Here is a 19,410-nt window from a genome sequence, read left to right as displayed (position 1 = left end):
ACCGTATCATGTATGGTATTGTTTATTAAATTTCAGTCTCTGATTGTTCATTGCTAGTACGTAGAAATGCAATTTACTTTTTTTTTTTTCGGTACGCGGGCCTCTCACTGTTGTGGCCTCTCCCGTGGCGGAGCACAGGCTCCGGACGCGCAGGCTCAGCGGCCATGGCTCACGGGCCCAGCCTCTCCGCGGCACGTGGGATCCTCCCGGACCGGGGCACGAACCCGTGTCTCCTGCACCGGCAGGCGGACTCCCAACCACTGCGCCACCAGGGAAGCCCGCAATTTACTTCTGTATATTGATCTGGTAGCCGGCAACCTTGCTGAACTCATTCATTCATTCTAATGGATTTTAGTGGGTTCCTAGATACCTAATAGATAAGATCCTGTCATCTGCAAATAGGGGTAGTTTTACTTCTTCCTTTCCCACCTGGATGCCTTTTATTTCTTTTTTTTTTTTTTTCTTTTTGCCTGGTTGCTCTGGATAGAAACTCCAGCACAGTGTTGATTAGAAGTGGTAAGAGTGAGCTTACTTGCTTTGTTCTTGACCTTAGGGAAAAGCATACTTTTGTTTATCCCCTGCCTACCTTAGTGTAACTGTCCTACGGTTAACTTACATGTGCTAAAGCCCCATGCTACATTGTTCTTATTTTGTTTGAATAGTCACTTATCTATTAATAAGATTTAAATGATAAGAAAAAAATCATATATATCCACCCACTTATTTACCATTTCCAATGGTCATTTTTTAAAATTGATTTATTTAATTTATTTTATTTTTGGCTGCATTAGGTCTTCATTGCTGCACACGGGCTTTCTCTAGTTGCAGCAAGCGGGGGCTACTCTTCGTTGTGATGCACAGGCTTCTCCTTGCGGTGGCTTCTCTTGTAGCAGAGCATGGGCTCTAGGCATGCAGGCTTCAGTAGTTGTGGCTCACAGGCTCTAGAGCACAGGCTCAGTAGTTGTGGCGCACGGGCTTAGTTGCTCTGCGGCATGTGGCATCTCCCCGGACCAGGGCTGGAACCCTTGTCCCCTGCATTGGCAGGCGGATTCTTAACCCCTGCGCCACCAGGGAAGCCCGCAGTGGTCATTTTTGATTGGATGTCAGACACTGTGAATTTTACTTTGCTGAGTGATGGATATTTTTGTGGGCCTATAAATTTTCTTGAGCTTTGTTCTAGGGTACAGTTAAGTAACTTGGAAACAGTTTGATCTTTTTATTCTTTTAAAAGATTTATTTATTTATCTATCTTGTTTACTTTGGGCTGCATCAGGTCTTAGTTGCAGCATGCAGGATCTTCATCGAGGCAGGCGGGATCTTTCGTTGTGGTGCGTGGGCTTCTCTCTGGTTGTGGCGTGCAGGCTCCGGGGCCTGTGGGCTCTGTAGCTGTGGTGCACAGGTTCCAGAGTGCGTGCGCTCTGTAGTGCGTGCAGCCCATGGGCTCTAGTTGAGGCGGATGAGCTCAGTAGTTGTGGCATGCGGGCTTAGTTGCCCCGCGGCATGTGGGATCTTAGTTCCCTGACCAAGGATCGAACGTGCGTCCCTTGCACTGTAAGGCAGATTATTTACCTCTGGACCCCCAGGGACGTCCCAGTTTGATCTTCTTAGATCTTGTTTTTACGATTATTTCAGTGGAACCAAAGCAGTGCCCAGTCTGGGCTAACTGTTCCCTACTGCTGGGGCAGGTTGCCCCTGTGCTCTGCCTAACGCCTGTGCGTTTAGAGGTTTCCCAGGCTGGCTGGGGTGAGGGCTGCCAGTGTGAACCCTCTTGGTTCCCTCACTGGTGGGGGCCCCGCCGAGTCCTTGAGGGCCATTCTGCAGGTCCTCTGCCCCCATGCGGCCCTCCCTCCAGCGCCGAGACCTGCACACCCCACCTGCTCATTCCCAGACCAGCTCCTTCACTCAGCGTGTCTGCCGGCTCGGCTGTGAGGGTCCCACTTCCTGTCCCACGCCCTGGGGACTCTCAGGGTACAACCGGGACAGTTTGGGGCTTTACCACACCTGTTCCCCATCTCACAGATCGCTGTCCTTCACTGCCCAGTGTCCAGGGTCTTACAAGGATATATTTTGCCCATTTTTGGTCCAAAACTCCACATATTTTGACCATGTTTTGGTTGTTTGGGAGAGTAAATGTGGCCCCTTTGCCCCATCTTGGCTGGAAAGAGAAGTGGCAGCTCAGTTTTCACTTTTCCAGCCTTTGTATTCTTCTAAGCACCCCTAGCCGCTTAGGTGTAAATGCCCAGCTAGTACGGGTTTTTGTTCCTGTCCTACAGCCTGGAATTTGCCAGAGTGGAAGGATTAACCTTTCTTCTCAGGGCGGTGGTGACTGGGATGGGCTGTTCCCTCCGCTCCTTTGCTCTGGTGCGAGCTGCCACTGTGGGTGTCCCAGGGAATCCCCATGCTGTCCCCCTGCTGCTCTGGGGGGCCCTCCTTAGATGGCTCCATTTGTGGTAAATGCATGAATTGAGGTGGCTTAGGGTGTGCTTGGCTTACCGGTGCCTATTTTTTAGGAAGGCCCTGTGCCTTGATTTTCAGTGAACATTGTAGGCTGAGTGAGTTGACAGGCTTGGATGGGGTTGGACGTTCCAGTTCAGTTGCTGGGCCACAGAGAGGGACAGTGACTGCATCTGAAGCCCACCGGCATCGAGTCACACTGTTGCCATGGAAACACAGCTGGTCATCTGTGGGGCTCTCGTCTTCTTTTTTTTTTAAATTAATTTTATTTATTCTTGGCTGCATTGGGTCTTCGTTGCTGCGTGTGGGCTTTCTCTAGTTGCGGCGACGGCGGGGCTACTCTTCGTTGCAGTGCACAGGCTTCTCACTGCGGTGGCTTCTCTTTTGCAGAGCACGGGCTCTAGGCGCGCGGGCTTCAGTAGTTGTGGCACGTGGGCCCAGTAGTTGTGGCTTGCAGGCTCTAGAGCGCAGGCTCAGTAGCTGTGGCGCACGGGCTTAGTTGCTCCGCTGCATGTGGGATCTTCCTGGACCAGGGCTCGAACCCGTGTCCCCTGCATTGGCAGGCGGATTCTTAACCGCTGCACCACCAGGGAAGCCCCTCTCATCTTCTTGATCTCATCACACTTTGCCTTCCTCTTTCGTCTCAAATATGTGATAAGTATTGTGAAAATGCATGTGAGGGTTCTTTTTCCTTCCTCTGGCATTCACTGCTGTATCATCTTGTAAAGGGCCAGGTGCTCCCTGGTGCTGGTACTTTTTCCTGGAACTTCAGAAACAGTGGTCAACACAGCTCCTGGAAGAGACGATCCCCCTGCCTGTGATACAGGCACAGACAGACTTCTGGGAAGTGGGCATCGATCATGACAGGTCCTCTCTCCCCGATGACTAGCTCCTATCCCACCTCCTCTGAGCCACACTTCCTCCTGCCCTTTCCCATTCTCAGGGAGCTTTGTCCTCACCCCCCGGAGGGCGTGCAGCGGTCACTGTGCGGCGGTCACTGTGCAGCAGTGGCCTTGGAGGCACTGACCTCTTGGATCTTGTTCTCTGAGGCGGCAAAGTGCTGTTTGCCACATGAGCACTGAGTCGGGCGGCTTTCCACCTCGTCCGGAATTCACGCTTACGGACGATGATGCCTGTTACAGTCATTCGGGCCTTTTGCAGAGACACCTTGAGTTACTTGTTCAGAACATGCTTACTTGGTCCCATCTCTTTCTGAGCATGGACCTGTGAGCAAGCTGCGTGACTTTTTGTTTCGAAGCCCCTCGCACTCAGATGCGGGGCCTGGTGGCACTGCTGGGCCGCCCTCACGTCCCCCCCCCGCACGCCTCTGCACCTGCCCGCTTCACTCACCCACTCGCCCGGCTGCCGGCTGGTTCCGAGTGTGGTCCTCGCGTGGGGACAGCACTTCGGCTGCAGAAGGCGGATGCTGGTCGCAGGTCGGGTTTACTGAAGGGGGGCACGTCCCAGCGACTGCGGTGGCTGTGGTGGGCAGCCCAGACCCTCGCCACCACCACAGCAGTGGATGCTCGGGTGAGGGGCTGTTGGATGAGAATTTGACAGCTGTGATGCCTGAGCGCTGCTGTCGGACTCTGACCCACGTGGTTGAAGCTTTATAAACCTGAACGGCAGGAATTACGCTCATTTCCACAGGTCATCACAGTGAGGTACGGTGGAAAGGGCCGTGTCTCCTACGTTCTCGAAGTGAATTGTTGGCACCTAATCCTTCGGAGGGGGCAGTTTCCTGAGCATCAAGTCCCGGGAGCTGGCGCGCGCTGTGTGTCCTGCCGGCCCGCGTCGCCCCCCAGCCTGGCCCGGCTCGCCCGCCCAGGGCCCCCTGGCTGGTGCCAGGCTGATGGCAGGAGGCCGATCCGTCCGTCACGCTGGGGGCGGAGAGCCGGCGGGTGCTCGTGTGCCTGTACGCAGTCCTTGCTTCCAAAAGGAATTCTTTAGAAATGTATCCAAGAGGCTGTGTTTTCTGCCGCAGATGAGCTTAATTACATAAAATGCAACTTTGTGTTTTCGAGTGTAAACGCAGATTGCGCGCCAGACTTAATACAGTCACGTGCTTTGGCAAATGGCAGCCAGATAACCGCGCTCTCTGGAGGTGGCAACTGGGCTCCCGGCCCCTCCGCGCTCCCACGGACGCCGTCCCCCCTCGTCTTGACCCCACTTTTGGTCCTCATGTCCCTCCTGTGAGTCCGTCATGGTGAATGCAGGGAGGGAGGGGTCCTGTCCTCAGCGTCAGCTGAGCAGGGGGCTTGACAGGATGCTGACTCCACCGAGTGCCCGTGGGGTAACCTCGACCTTCTCTGTACCCTGTTTCTGGCATCTGTGTGGATGATTTTTTGGCTACAACGGCTTTGCAGAACCTGCCTGTGACGCAGCAGGATGTGGACCAGCAGACCAGGGGCCCGGGATGGCCTGAAGAGAACTAGCGAGGAGTCGGAGGTGGCCACATGGGCCCCCTGCGGGCTCCCTGAAGCCAAGGTGAAGCCCCAGGCCTGACCCTCCCTGGGGGTGGGGGGCGGGCAGAGATGCCGTGACTCTGGCACGGCTCCGGGCACCATTCTTCTGTCCAAGCTCGCGCTGACGTCCTGTAGCCTCAGGACTGGGTGTACAAATATCTGTTCGAGTACCTGTTTTCAGTTCTTTTGGGTGTATGCCCGGAAGTGGAATTGCTGAATCAAATAGTAATTCTGTGTTTAATTTGTTGAGAAACTGCCGTCCTGTTTTCCGCAGCGGCTGCGCCAATTTACATCCCCCCCAGCAGTGCACGGGCTCCCTCTTCCCACCTCCTCACCAACACTTGTTATTTCATGTCTTTTTGATGATGACCATTCTGACAGGTGTGAGGTGACATCTCATTATGGTTTTGATTTGCATTTCCCTGATGATTAGTGGTGTTTAGCATCTTTTCATGTACCTGTCGGCCACTTGTATGTCTTCTTTGGAAAAATGTTTATTCAATTCCTCTGCCCACTTTCTTTTTAATTTTTTAATAAATTTATTCATTCATTTATTTATTTTTGGCTGTGTTGGGTCTTTGTTGCTGCACGGGCTTTCTCTAGTTGCGGCGAGTGGGGCTACTCTTTGTTGCGGTGTGTGGTCTTTTCATTGTGGTGGCTTCTCTTGTTGCGGAGCACAGGCTTTAGGCGCGCGGGCTCAGTAGTTGTGGCTCTCGGGCTCAGTAGTTGTGGCTCGCGGGCTCTAGAGCGCAGGCTCGGTAGTTGTGGCTCACGGGCTTAGTTGCTCCGTGACGTATGGGATCTTCCTGGACCAGGGCTCGAACCCATGTCCCCTGCACTGGCAGGCGGATTCCCAACGACTGCACCACCAGGGAAGTCCCATTCTGCCCATTTTTAATTGGGTTGTTTGTTTTTCGATGTTGAGTGGTCTGGTTCTGTATATGTTTTGGGTATTAACCCCTTATAAGATAGTAAATATCTCCTCCCATTCCATAGGTTGCCTTTTTATGTTGCCGATTGTTTCTTCTGCTCTGCAGAAGCTTTTTGTTTCTTTTTTCATTCAATTTTTAAAGGTTGCACTCCATTTACAAAGTATTGGCTATATTCCCTGTGTTGTACAATACATCCCTGTAGCTGATCTTCCACCCAGTAGTTTGTACCTTGCACCCTCCCACCCCTGTATTGAACCCCCCCCCAATAACTACTAGTTTGTTCTTTATATCTCTGAGTTGCAGAAGCTTTTTAGTTTGATGTAATTCCACTTGTTTATTTTTGCTTTTGTTGCTTGCGCTTTTGGAATCATATCCAAAAAATCGTTGCCAAGACCCATATCAAGGAGGTTTTTCCCTAGAAACACAGAAGTTAAAAATTTTTGATGTAGTCCAATTTATCTGTTTTTTCATTTATTGCCTGTGCTTTTGGTATATCTAAGAAATCACTAACAAATTCAGTATCATGATGCTTTCTCCCTGTATTTTCTTCTAAGAGTTTTGTAGTTTTATCTAGTATGTTTAGTTCTTGGTCCATTTTGAGTTAATTTTCGCACATGAAGGTAGGGGCCCAACCTCAGTCTCTTCTCAGAAACTTTTTTTTTTTTTGCGTTACGTGGGCCTCTCACTGCCGTGGCCTCTCCCGTTGCGGAGCACAGGCTCCGGACGCGCAGGCTCAGCGGCCATGGCTCACGGGCCCAGCCACTCCGCGGCATGTGGGATCTTCCGAGATCGGGTCACGAACCCATGTCCCCTGCATCGGCAGGCGGACTCTCAACCACTGCGCCACCAGGGAAGCCCTCAGAAACTTTTTGACAAGGGTTTTCTGGTAGCCATTTGCCAACTGACTTGCTCCCTGAGAACCTAAAATAGAAAGGCTTCCGATCGACTGACCACAGACCCAGCTTTCTGAAGTCCCCGCACACTCACCTGGTGTCCTCAGCCGTCCCTGTCCTGCCCGAGCTCTCAGCCCTGACTATGTTCTCCCCGCTCCTCGGGCACAAAGACAGGACCTAACTCGGCAGGCCTGCAAATCCTCCCCTGCCACACCCTCTCGGGCCCTCTGTCTGGGACGCCTGTGCGTGGGCCCGCTGCTCCGTGTCCCGCCCCCCCCCCCACGCAGGCCCACACACTGCAGCTGGGGCTTCTTCAGGGAGCAGCCAGGCTCAGGACCCTGAGGTCCTCGGGGAGGGGACCTCAGAGCCGCAGGCCGTGTCCATTCCGCCTCTGGCGCCCCTGCCTGCCCTCCCCCTTCCCAGCTCCGATGCCCAGTGTCCTCACGTGGGGGACCTGGATGTGGGGGACAGGGCGTGTGGTGCAGCCTGGACCCTCCCCCGTGGCACCTCCCGGCCCCCTGGACGGCCGACTCCTGGTGGCCTCGCCCATGCTGACAGCCCTTGCTGGGCCTTTTCCCAAAGGGGTGCCAGGCTCTGGACCCTACCAGTCTAAGGACTGGGTCAGGCTCGGCACATCACGCCCTCCCCGACTCCCTCCGTGTTTATCCCCATTCCCTGACCTTCCCGGCCACCACGTCTGTGCCCAGGACCCCCGCGTGTCTCTGCCAGAGCCCAGGAACCTCATGTGAACTGCTCATTTGTGTGAGTGCTTGTGAATTTGGTTTTGGCAGGACATGTCTGTGCAGCAAACGATAACATCATATCAGCTAAGTGTGTGGTGATATCGTACATTTTTGCTGGGCCCTTATTATGGGCTGGGTACTTTTGAGATTCATAAGATTAACTCATTTAACCAATAAAACAACCCTAGGAAGTAGGGACTATTGTTCCTCTATTACATCTGAGGAAATGGAGAAACAAAATTAATCCAAAGTTGTAGAGGGAAGGAACGGGGATTCTAACCAGGAGAAGAGGTTCCAGAGGCTCTGGACCAGCCCACGGTACACTACCAGAGTATTTTAGGAAGAATTTAAGGGTTTTAGTGTCTTTCATGTGGAGCTAATATCTGTTATCAAGGCTCCTTCAGAAATGCCGTAATGGAGGCAGATGGAGCCCACAGTTTACATCCTCCTCTCACTGGCCTCGGCTTCCCCACTCGGTCCCGTCCTCCCCACACTGACCTTGGCCTCCCCACTCGGTCCCATCTTCCCCACACTGACCTTGACCTGCTCACTCGGTCCCGTCCTCCCCACACTGACCTTGACCTCCCCACTCGGTCCCGTCTTCCCCACACTGACCTTGGCCTGCACGCCTAGTTCACATTTCTCTCCCTTTTGCCCTAGACTTCAACCCCCAGCACTTTTGGCACTGGAACAGCTTTGGGGACTACGTGCAGTGTGTCCTGGCCTTCACCGGTGTGGCGGGCTGTGTCACCTACCTGTCCATCGACTCGGCCCTTTTCGTGGAGAGCCTGGGCTTCCTGGCCGTGCTGACCGAGGCCATGCTGGGCATGCCGCAGCTCTGCCGCAACCACCGCCACCAGTCAACGGAGGGCATGAGGTAGGGGCGCGGCAGGGACCCGTGCGCAAATCTGCTGCTTCACTTTCAGTTCTGCTGGGAAGCTGCCAGTTCAAGAGCAGTTTCGGGTTAGGACGCTGGTCTTCTGACCTCTTGAGGTGCAAGCAGGTGTGTTCCTGTGCAACAGGTGAGGGGAAGCCGAGACCCTCCCGTGAAGCAGCTCACTGCAGGCCACGGATGGGAGGCGGGGTCCACAGATGTCTCCAGAAGGCAGAAGGTTCAAGTCCTTTAATGTAGGAAACGACGCGGCAGCTTCCTCCCCCTTAGCACCACCAATAGCAGGTCTCAGGCACTCCCTGCCTCCCTCAGGCACAGTTCCATTTATGAGAACATCAAAAAGCATAAAATGCTTAGGAATTAACTTAACCAAGGAGGTGGAAGACCTGTACAATGAAAACTACGGTGAGATGCCACCTCTCACCCGTTTGGATGGTGACTGTCAGAAAAACAGAACAGCAAGTGTTGGTAAGGATGTGCAAAAACTGGAATTCTTGTTTTCTGTTGGTGGGAATGCAAAACGGTACAGCTGCTGTGGAAAGCAATATGGCATTTCCTCAAAATATTAAAGATAGAATTACAATGTGACCCAGCAATTCTACTTCTGGGCATATAACCAAGAGAATTGAAAGCAGGGTCTTGAAGAGATATTGTACCCCCACGTTCATAACATAACAGCATTATTCGTAACAGATAAAACATGGAAGCAACCCAAGTGTCCATCAGTGGATGAATAGATAAACAAAATGTGGTCTGTTCCTACAATGGAATATTATTCAGTCTTAACAGGAAGGAAATTCTGACACAGGTTACTTCATGGAATCTTGAGGACATGATGCTCAGTGAAATAAGCCAGTCACAAAAGGACAAATACTGTATGGTTCCACTTATATGAGGGACTTAGGGTCATCAGATTCACAGACAGAAAGTGGAACGGTGGTTGCCAGGGGCTGGGAAGAGGGCACAGTGGGGAGTTGTTGTTTAGTGAGTATTTATCTGTAGTGTTTGTGAGTGGGTCTCTCTTGTGTAGATTTCTTTAGTGAAGTGTAGACACTCTGCCTCCCTTTGTGATGTTTTTAATGTATATTTTATATGTGTGATGTTTCCCTCCACTTGTAATTTTCTTAAATATCTCCTCTATTCATATTTAGAACCACATCAGATAATATTATAATTTTTGCTTCAATCAACATAATGCACAAAACTGAAGAGGAATAGGAATGTCTATTGTGTTTACCCTTATTTTTGCTTATGATATTCTTTCTTCCTTCCTGCTATTCCAAGATACCTTCTTTTCTTGTTTTCGTTTTTTTTTTTTTTTCCTCTTTTGAGAAACTCCTGTAACTAGCCTTTAAGGGTATTTCAGGTGGTGGCAGATTTTTTACTTTTCCTTCACCTGAGAATGTCTTGATATCCCTTTCATCTCTGAAGGATATTTTTGCCAATATAGAATTCTAGGTTGATAGTTCATTTCTTTTAGCCCTTGAAAAATGTGCCACTTCCTTCTGGCCTCTGTGGCTTCTGATGAGAAACCCACTGTGATTTTTGTTTTCCCCTAGAAGTAAGGTGTTACTTTGCTCTAGCTGCTTTTGAGATTTTTTTTTTTTTTTGTCTTTAGTTTTCAGAAGTTTGACTGTGATGTGTGTCTGGGTGTGGATCTGACCTGTTTGGGATTCACTCAGCTTCTTGAATCCCTAGGGTTATATTTCCTGCTAATTTGGGGAAGTTTTCAGCTGTTATGTCTTTGAGTCCTTTTTCAGTCCTGCCCTTTACCCCTCTTCTCTAGGACTCTGATGATGTGGAATGTTAGGTCATTTGCTATGATTCTTTTGTTAAGATCATTTCTTTTTTTGTTATGATTCACTGGTTCTTTCCAGTGTTCCAGCCACTGTGCTCTGAGAGCCCATTTACTGACTGTTTCCTTTTGGTTATTGTATTTTTCAATACAGTGAAACTTACATTTGGTTCTTCTTTACATATTTGTTTCTTTTGTGAAGCTTTTTGTTTGTTTGCTGAGACTCTCTTTTTTCATTTGTTTCAAGCATATTCATAATTGCTCATTGAAGCAGTTTTAAAGTGGCTGTTTGAAAATCTTTGCTTTTTCGCACAGTTTTGGCATCTAAACACTGTCTTTTTTTAATTGTTTGAGATCTTCCTGGTTCTTGATAAGACAGATGATTTCCAGTTTAAACCTGGACATTTCCATGTTATTTATAAGACTCTGGGTCTTACTTAGACCTTTGGTTTTAGCTGGCTTTCTTGACACTACCCTGGCAGTAGGATTGGGACGCCTGGCAGGAGTAAAAGTCTAGGATTTCCACCCTCCTCTGCTATCACGGGTGGTGGTGGCGCTGCCTTTTTTTCTGTTTTGTCTGGAGTAGGGCAGTTATTGGCTAAAAGTTGCCTGTTGTGCCAGGCTGCACCCTTCCTGGTCTTTTGCACAGAGAGCAGCCTATTCTTGGGGCCTTCTGGCATTTCCTGCTTCTTCAGCTCCAAGCCTGGGCTTCCTGTGGCCTTCTCCCCACCTTTGAGAGTCTTGTGTTTCTGTGTAATGTCCAGGGTGTATAGGGGAGGAACAGGGAGACGATTCTGTCTTCCAAGAAGCTGAAGTTTGTGTCACACCTGATTTTAACTAACCCTTTGTTTTTGTGTGCGATACTCTTATCTTGGGTACGGGACACACGACTGCAGCTGTCTTTTAGGCTGACCTCCTAAACCCCCCTTTATTTGACCACTGTCTCCATGTTTCTCCAGAAACATCTTTGCCATCTGACAGGGATGCGCTGATGTTTTCATTGGCCCACAGCTCATCTGCTTGACTGACAGCCTTGAAGGCAAGGACTGTATCCCGTTTATTTCTTTCCGCAACATCTGACAACATGCTTGGAAAATTACAGCAGTTCAGTTCAGTAAATATTTATTGAATGAACTCATGAAGGACTAAAATAGTTGATTCTCTAAATCACTTTCGGGAAATAGGAGAACACTTGGGGAAGCAGGCATGAATGTGGAAGATTTACCAGTGTGGGTACCTAGCTGATCGGGCTAATTCTTGGAGAATTTGTGCACAACAGCAAAAGCTGCAGAAGGCCCCAGTGGGAATTGTGTCCCTGGTGGGGCTGCAGTGACTCATCCAGCAAAGGCAGTGTTGGAAAGACGCCAGGCCGGACCATGGAGGTCTGTGCTGCTCTGTAGAAGCGCAGCCATGGGCGTGGCCGTCCCACTTCCTGTCTCAGGGTGACCTCGGGAGTGACAGGATGCACAGAAGGCCCTGGTACCTGGGGCGTTTGACCTGAAAAGAGGAAGCCCTGTGTGAGGGCCGGGTGGTGCACACGCTCCTGAGATTCTGACTTCAGGGCGTAAAGGATGTGTGTGGTCGTCAGCCTTCGGTGACCGCACCCCTCTCCCCCAGTGCCCCTCCCCCCCACAGCCCACCCGCCTGCCTGGCACTGGGTAAAGGAGACAGGAGGCAAAGGCGGAAGGGAAGGGAAGGACACTGCAGTCACTGCCGTGAGCAGGTCTGGCGAGAAGGCCCGGCCGCGCCGGGACGAAGACCTGCTCCATGCCAACCGGCAGGGCCCGAGCAGGGCCCGGAGCCGGCGGAGGGGGGCCCGTCTCTGTCACGGACACGCACAAGGGCCGCTAACTCAATCGGTTTGCAGTGCAGGGTCCTCTCAAGAGCCACTCATGCTCGTTAAGAAGACTAACCTGCTCATGGCCCCTGCCGCCCAGAGGCGGGCTCTGGGTGGAGGTGTGATCGGGTTCGGGGCCTGCTCAGTGTTGCTATCGTGTCCACTGAGCTGCAGGGTGCCCTGGCAGGGCTCCGTGGGTGGGTCTGCAGGGCCAGGCCGCTGGGGGCCAGCTGGGCCCTGAGCCGAGGTCCCGCCCTCCGCACGTGGTGTGGGGTGGTGTGCCCTGCAGGTGACCGGAGGTGATGGGAGGGTCACAGGTTCTCTGCTCAGCTGGAGTTAACAGAGAGGTGACCTTGCTCTGTGTGTATTTAAAGGGCGGTGAGCACCCTTATTTTCTTAGCGGTGAGCACAGACCAAGTGCTGGGAGAGAGAGTGAGTGCAGGGCTGGAGCCTGGTTACAGTTTTGTTTCGGTTCAGCCCAGGTTCAGACCAGAACTTGCCCTGACACGGGACACCCCGGCCGGCTGCGTGGTCAGCCCCCCTCGGCGTGGACACAGGAGCCTCCTGAGGTTGGCTGCTCCCATCCCAAGCAGAGGACCAGAGGCCTTCCTCCCTCTCCTGCACCCAGGCCTGGACTCAGGACTTGGTCTCAGGGCTGCCTCTGCCCCTCGTCCCCACTTCCCAGCAGCCGCTCTGCGTGGCCTGACCCAGCATCCTCAGGCATTCATCCAGGGAGCCCGCCGGGAGGGCTGCTTCATCCCCTGACCTTCTCTATGATGGAGAAGCCCTGGACCCGCTGGGATTTGGGATTCTCAAAGCCCTGTGGTCAAGGCCACCACAGATCTGCTGCGGGACACTGAGCCTCAACTTGCTTCAGGCAGAAGACCGTCAGGAAGTGTAAGGAGGGAAGGGGCTGTGAGGTCCTATCTGAGGCCAACGTCGTCTCCTGCGGACCTGCTGGAAGGTCTACCCGTGGACGCGTTTAGAGGGTGTGAGCCCACGCACACAGGTGTGTGCACACTCACATGCAACTCACACGCACACGTGTGCACACGCTCACATGCACACACTTGCACAAACGCCGATTCTCAAACACGCACACATGCACACACTCATTTTCACACACGTACATTTCTTGGAGGAAATGCAAGAGATACTCGATGATTTCCCTTTACAAAATGTTAAGTGACTGTTGCTTCTGAACCAGTAATAGAAAGTGATGCAGCTTTTGAAATCATGTTACTAATTAGTGCAGAAGTTCCCTCCTCCTTCCTCCGCGTTCTGCCGGATCGGAAGACGTTCCCCAACAAGTAATTACTGGAGAGCCTGGGGGCGGGTGGGACGGGAAGAGGAGGCCAGCTGTGGGGAAAACCAGCGGGGGAACCGGTTACGAAGGACAGGGAGGGGCAGGCGGGAAGCCCGGGGACGAGCAGGGGTCGCGAGAGGAGGGCGCGTGCGCGTGCATGTGCGTGTGTGTGTGTGTGTGTCCCCCGTGACCGCCGTGGTGTGGTGGGGATGCTGAGTTGCAGCAGCAGCTGGGGCCGCCCCCGCCCGCTGCCTCATCCCAGCGGGGACACTTCCTGCCTTGACAGGCAGCGTCCGGGAAGCGTCCACGAAGCGTCCACCTGCTCCGCCTCCAGCGTTGCCCTTGAACCTGGAGCGCGGCGCCTGGAGCCTTGGCTGCTCGGGTACCAGGGCGGTGTCTCCGCCGGGGGCCGCGCGTACGTCACTCCTCAGCCCACCACGCATCTTCCTCTGTCGTCCTTGACACGTAACAAGCCCCCAATGCTGTGAGAGGAGAATGCCACGCACGACGCATGTGGTAACAGTGCACGTGTGGGCTCCCACACACGCTTCTCCGCCACAGTACACACGCGCACACGCCACACACCCCTGCACATGTGCGCACACGCCACACCCAGGGTCCAGTCGATGGACGAGGAGGGCTGGAATTAGAATTCAGCAAAAGCCCTGGAACTTTAAAAAAAAAAATAACTTCATTGAGATTGTAACCTATCACAACATCGCCATTTAAAGTACGCAATTCAGTGGATTTTAGGACTTTCACAGAGCTGTGCAGCCATGACCACAATCTGATTTTAGGACATTTTCGTCCCCCAGAAAGCAGTCTCATCCCCATTAGTGCTCCCCACGTCCCCCACCCTCGCTGCCAGGTCTGGGCAACCACTGGTCTGCTTTCTGCCTCTGCGGCTCTGTCTGCTCTGGGCACGTCACGTAAATGGAATCAGACGACGCGAGGTCTTTCCCTGCTTTCGCTCTGCATAATGTTCCCAAGGTCCGTCCACGTACCATGTGTCAGTGTCCACCGTTTCTCAGGTTGAATAATATCTCAGCGTACGGACAGATCAGGTTGTGCTTAGTTCTTCTTCAGCTGGTAGACGTTTGGGTTCGACATCTTTTTGGCTGTTGTGAACAGTGCTTCTGTGAACATTTGTGTACCAGTTTCTGTGTGGACATATGTTTTCCTTGGTCTTGGAATACACCTAGCAGTGGAATTGCTGAGTTGGTGGCTGCACCATTTTCCGTTCCCACCAGGGCTGTTCGGGGGTTCTGGCTTTTCCACACCCTCACCAACGCTTGTTACCTGACCTCTTGATTGTAGCCATCCTCGTGGGTGTGAATTGGGATCTCCTGGGGCTTTGATTTGCATTTCTCTGGTGACTAATGACATCAAACACCTTTTCCTGCGATTATTGGCCACTTGTGCGTCTTCTTTAGAGAAAGGTCTATCCAGATTCTTTGCCCATTAAAAAACTTGGTTATTTGTCTTTCATTATTGAGTTGTAGAGATCTTTAACTGTTCTTACCAGATATATGATTTGCAAATATCTTCTCCCACTGTATGCTGTCTTTTGACATTGCTGCACAAAAGATTTGACTTTGATGAAGCCCAGTGTATCTTTTTAAAAAATTGCTATGCTTTGGATGTCACACCCAAAAACCACTGTTTCTTGTGACCCACGGTCACAAAGACCTACTCCTGTGGGATGTGTTCCGGGTAGGGTTTGAATTTCGGGGAGCTTTGGATAGGCGGACAGGAGGGTAGGTGTGGCCTGGGCCGGGAGGTGGGACTGAGGCGCAGCCGGGGAGGTGTGTGGGCTGCTGGCGGGGCCGGGGTAGGTGCAGGGGTGAGGCTCTCACCTCGTGGGCACTGGCCAGGCGGAGGCTTTCTGGACGGCCGGATGGGGCAAGGATGAGGTGAGAGGTATTTTAGGAATAGTCATCTGCCTGCTCACTTTGGGAGGAAAAATGCTGGAGCCAAGAATGAGGTAACGGGGGCCCGGATTAAACTAGCAGGAGGGCGGGGAGGGCCAGGCACTTGAGGCAGCAGCTGGGGTGGGCACCAGCGTGAGGAGGGACCTAGAAAAAGGAACCCAGCTTCCAGGCGCCCCTGAGCTGGAGGAATGCAGCCTGGGGACAATCTCCCCTCCCACCCAGACCGGCTTCTGCAAGGTTCTGAGAGCCCTGCGCCCCCCGGCATCATCGGAGCCCTGGGCCAGCTGAGCCCTCTGTCGAGGAGGGGTCTTCCTGGAGACCCAGCCGTGCGCAGCCAGTGAGTTCCCGACGTGGTGTCCACGAGGATATCCCTGGCCTGCTGGCCGGTGGTAGCCAAGCCTCGGGGCTCGCCCCGCCCGATAGCTGTTGAGGGTAAAGGATGACCTAACACCCGTGTGGGGAGAATGGGCCTGGGCTCGGCACACGTCCACAGGGCACCGGAGGGTCTGGGGTGACCAGAGCGTGCGAGGCACGAACTTGTATGTCCAGAGCACACCGCACGAGGCTCACATCGCTCAGGCTGGCACTGGTCTTCTGCTCAGACGGGCCGGGAGCAGCTTGATTAATATTTGCCCCGGGCCCTCGACACGTGGGGCTGGTGGTGGGGCCTGTCGGATTCCTGCCCCCGGGGCGAGAGCCGACTGGGGGCCAGGCCCGGGGAGGCGCCTAGGCAGCTAAGAATGTTGTGTGCGTCAGGCAGGGCCCAGCTCTCTGCAATGACCTCATGTCTCCACTTGCGGGGTGAAGGTGCACCTGTGCCTTCAGGGCCCAGAGGGACACCAGCCTCAGACAGGCTCCAGCTGTGCCTTCTGCCGTCCCCTCCGCAGCCCTTCCCACAGTGCGAGGCACCCGCTGTGTGCCCTGGGGCGAGCCACCCGACTTCTCTGTGCCTCAGCCTCTCCTCCATAAAAGGGGCCGCACAGGCCACTCCGTGTTGTTTGTTTTTGGAGGGAGGGTCGTTGGGTCTCCTATTAAGTTTGGGTATCTCTGGGGGAGACTGTGCCTCAGCTCTTAATTCTGTAAAATGGAACTAGACTCATTTATGCCTCGTTGGTTCTCTTCCTGTCTTCACGGCCTTTTGCAGAAATAGCGGTTGCTTGTCGGAGCTTCTCCTTGAAATGCTTGCTCTGTGGGTGTGGGTTTTCCTTTGAAATGGAGGTGCTCCGAGCTGTGGAAAGCTGTGAGCAGCCTTGCTGGCAGGCCGGGCATCTCCGTAGCTCAGATGGGTGGATCTTGGCTCCGGTCTGCCCAGGTGCCCGCAGCCTCCTGGTGCCACCCAGCCACACTGCTGCCCAGTCCCCCACCGCACACCACCCCCACCACAGCTGTCACTCTGGTGCATTTCTCCACCGCGTCATGTGCATCTCCCTCCCGCCCAGCCTCTGCAACCCCCCCGGGGTTCTACGTGTGCAGGTTGACCCAAGCCGCTGCTGGGCAGCCCCTGTGCTCCCACCTGCTGCTCTTTCCAGATACCGCTGTGGGCGGCCCCTGTCCCGTCCCCTGTGTCCCTGGGCCGTGATGCAGAGTCACCTATAGGCCATTTGTCCCACCACTAATTCACTCTAAACTTCCGAGTTGGTGCACCAGAGCAGGACAGACTTCAGACGGAGGGGGAGGCGCCACTTTGCGGCAACAGGTGCCACGTGGAAGAGACGACAGCGAGGCATCCTCCCTGCTGCGCAGCCAGTGTCCAGGGTCTACTCGGTCAGCTGTCCACAGGGACCAGCCAGCAAAGGCCAGCAAAACTCGGGACGGGGCACAGGGTGGCCAGCGGTGGGATGCTACGAGTCTCAGACCGTTTCCGTGAAGGGCCCGTCTTTCCCCTTGGGTGCAGCTACAGATTTGGACAGGACGGATGGAGCAGCTCTGGGTGCTGGAGCAGACGGATCGCGGGAGGACGTGTGAATGACATGAGACGTTTTGTTTTTTCACATCTGCCAGCCTGGACTCCAGCACAGCCCCAAGTCCAGAGCGATGTGCTGGGTAGAAAGCTCCGAGAGAAGCCGCTCTGCCTGGTCTGAGGAGCAGGAAGGGCCCTCCTCCAGGACCCGCGGGGCAGACCACCACCCAAGTCCCAGCCTGGCCACCGAGGGCTGCCCACACGGTGCAGATACAAATAGCGCCGCAGTGGTTTTGAAAACTGAACTGAAATTGAGCCGTAGCCCCTGAAAACCAGCCAGACCTTGCAGCTTGAACTTAACCATGTCGGTTCCCTGGTAGAACATAAAAAACGACATTCTCCACAGGATTGAAGCAGGACGGAGTCTCCTTACGTAATGTTAAAAACGTCTAGGATATAAACCAAAATTACTCACCAGGAAGAGTAGGAAAATCTCAGCAGTTCTCAAAAGACAATCAACAGACAACAAAGAATCGAAAAACAGTCAACTAAGGTGACACAGATACCGGAATTATCAGATTTTAAAGGCACTAGTATAACTATGCTCTAAAGAGCAACAGCAGACACTCTTTAAATCAATGCAAAGATAGACCATCTCAGGAGAGAAATAAAAGCTATAAGAAAAGCCAACTAGAAATTTTTAAATTGAAAAATACAGTAGCTAAATAAAAACGACACTTCAGTAGTTCAGTAGTAGAATGGTGATGACAGAGGACGAATTAATGAACTTGAAGATCAATAAAAGTCATCCATTCTGAACAACAGAAAAAAAATCGAGGGAAAAAAAGAGAATAGACTCAGGGACAGCACCATGAAATCTAACATTCGTGTCACCTGAGACCACAGGAGAGGGGAAGAGTGGTGCAGAAAAGAATGCTGGAGAAATAATGGCTGAAGACTTCCCAAATTTGATGCAAGATCAACGTACAGATTTAAGATATTCAGCAAGTCCCAAACATGCATTACATCACAAACTGCTAAAAACCAAAGTCAAATAAATGTTGAAAGCCAGAGAAAAAGGACTGATGATATATAATAACCTGGGTTTTTAAATGCAGAGTTAGTTGTCAGCTAATTAAAAACAAAAGTCTTTAAACGCCATGTGAGTCAACACAACAAGCCAAGTGAGACGCACTGGGCTGTTCAGACAGGTGGGCCGGCTGCAGGGTCGACGGGAACCAGCCTTCTGGGCCTCCCCGAGCCCTGAGTCATTCTCCTGATTAAGGATCATGGAAGCCTCCAGACGCTGTGGGTGCAGGTCAGGCGAGCTGTTCACTTCCTGTCCCGGTTCTGCACGGTCGGGCTGACACTCCGGTGGGCAGAGGAGGGGACATGGACATCCCTGCACTGGGCCATGGGCCCCTTGCCTGGTTTTACTGATAAGAGCTGACCTGGGGTCGGAGGCCTCCCAGCTCTGGGGTGAACCGCCCGGGGCCATCCTGCCTGTGGCACAGATGGCTCCCAGCCTGGTGTCATCCTGTCCCTGAGGGTCCTCACCTCCTCCCCGTGACAGGCAGCCCCCCGCCTCAAACCGTGGTCTGGTTTAGTGAGCCATGTAGTGTGCGCCTGCTGTGGAAGTGGGTCTGATTTAAACACTTTATGCAGGAAAACATGATGGTGCTGATGCCCGTTACCTGGCAAGCCAGATGTTAGATGCTGTGTGTGGAGAGGTGTGTGCAGACGTGAGCGATAGATGACACGGGGCCACTCTGTGCCACACGGACCAATCTGAGACTTTGGGAGTGGCACCGATGACCAGGATTGGAATCGCCCTCAGGCTGTCTTTTGAGTGAGGGGCCTGGCCGGCGGGGGGGATTCCCGGGAGAAGCCCGCATCACCCTGCTTCCCCCGGCAGCCTCTGGTTTCCTGCTCAGCACCCCTGGGTGCAGGTGTGTGAGGCAGAGGGCTGCCCCTCCCAGGCCAGTTCTCGTGCTGCAGGGTCAGCCTGTGGAACGTGGTGTGAGGAGGTGGCGGTCTTCCCTCTCCCGTCTGAGGCCACAGCATGTCACCCGAGGGACACACACCTGATGTGCCTGCAGCCAGGAAGGACGGGACGTTTGTGAGGCCGTGTGGGCTCGGCCCCTGTGCCGGCCCCTCCCCTGCTCCGGAGAGCTGAGGCTGCTCCTGCCGAAGGGCCTTCCTGTCTCTGCGGCCATGCACGCGGTGGCTTCATGGACAGGACAGGAGGGATGGGAGGGTGGG

The 19,410-nt window shown here is 53.2% G+C and overlaps 1 protein-coding gene across 3 annotated transcripts in view; it reads left to right on the top strand.

The window, feature by feature from the left end:
• SLC66A2 (solute carrier family 66 member 2) overlaps nucleotides 1-19,410 on the top strand; it is a 48,785-nt gene that overhangs the window by 27,513 nt on the left and 1,862 nt on the right. For 2 of the 3 annotated variants that reach the window (XM_081252468.1, XM_081252467.1), the window contains one exon: nucleotides 8,148-8,364. The exons of the other annotated variant lie outside the window; for it this stretch is intronic. In XM_081252468.1, the coding sequence (XP_081108594.1) occupies nucleotides 8,148-8,364 (217 nt within the window). The remainder of the gene's footprint in view (nucleotides 1-8,147; nucleotides 8,365-19,410) is intronic. 3 annotated transcript variants of the gene reach the window in all.

The sequence above is a fragment of the Mesoplodon bidens genome (genome assembly GCF_964165515.1).
Source record: "Mesoplodon bidens genome assembly, chromosome: 13".
NCBI lineage: Eukaryota > Metazoa > Chordata > Mammalia > Artiodactyla > Ziphiidae > Mesoplodon > Mesoplodon bidens.
The sequence above is the reverse complement of the archived record's forward strand: the minus strand, read 5'-3'. Positions and strand labels throughout refer to the sequence as shown.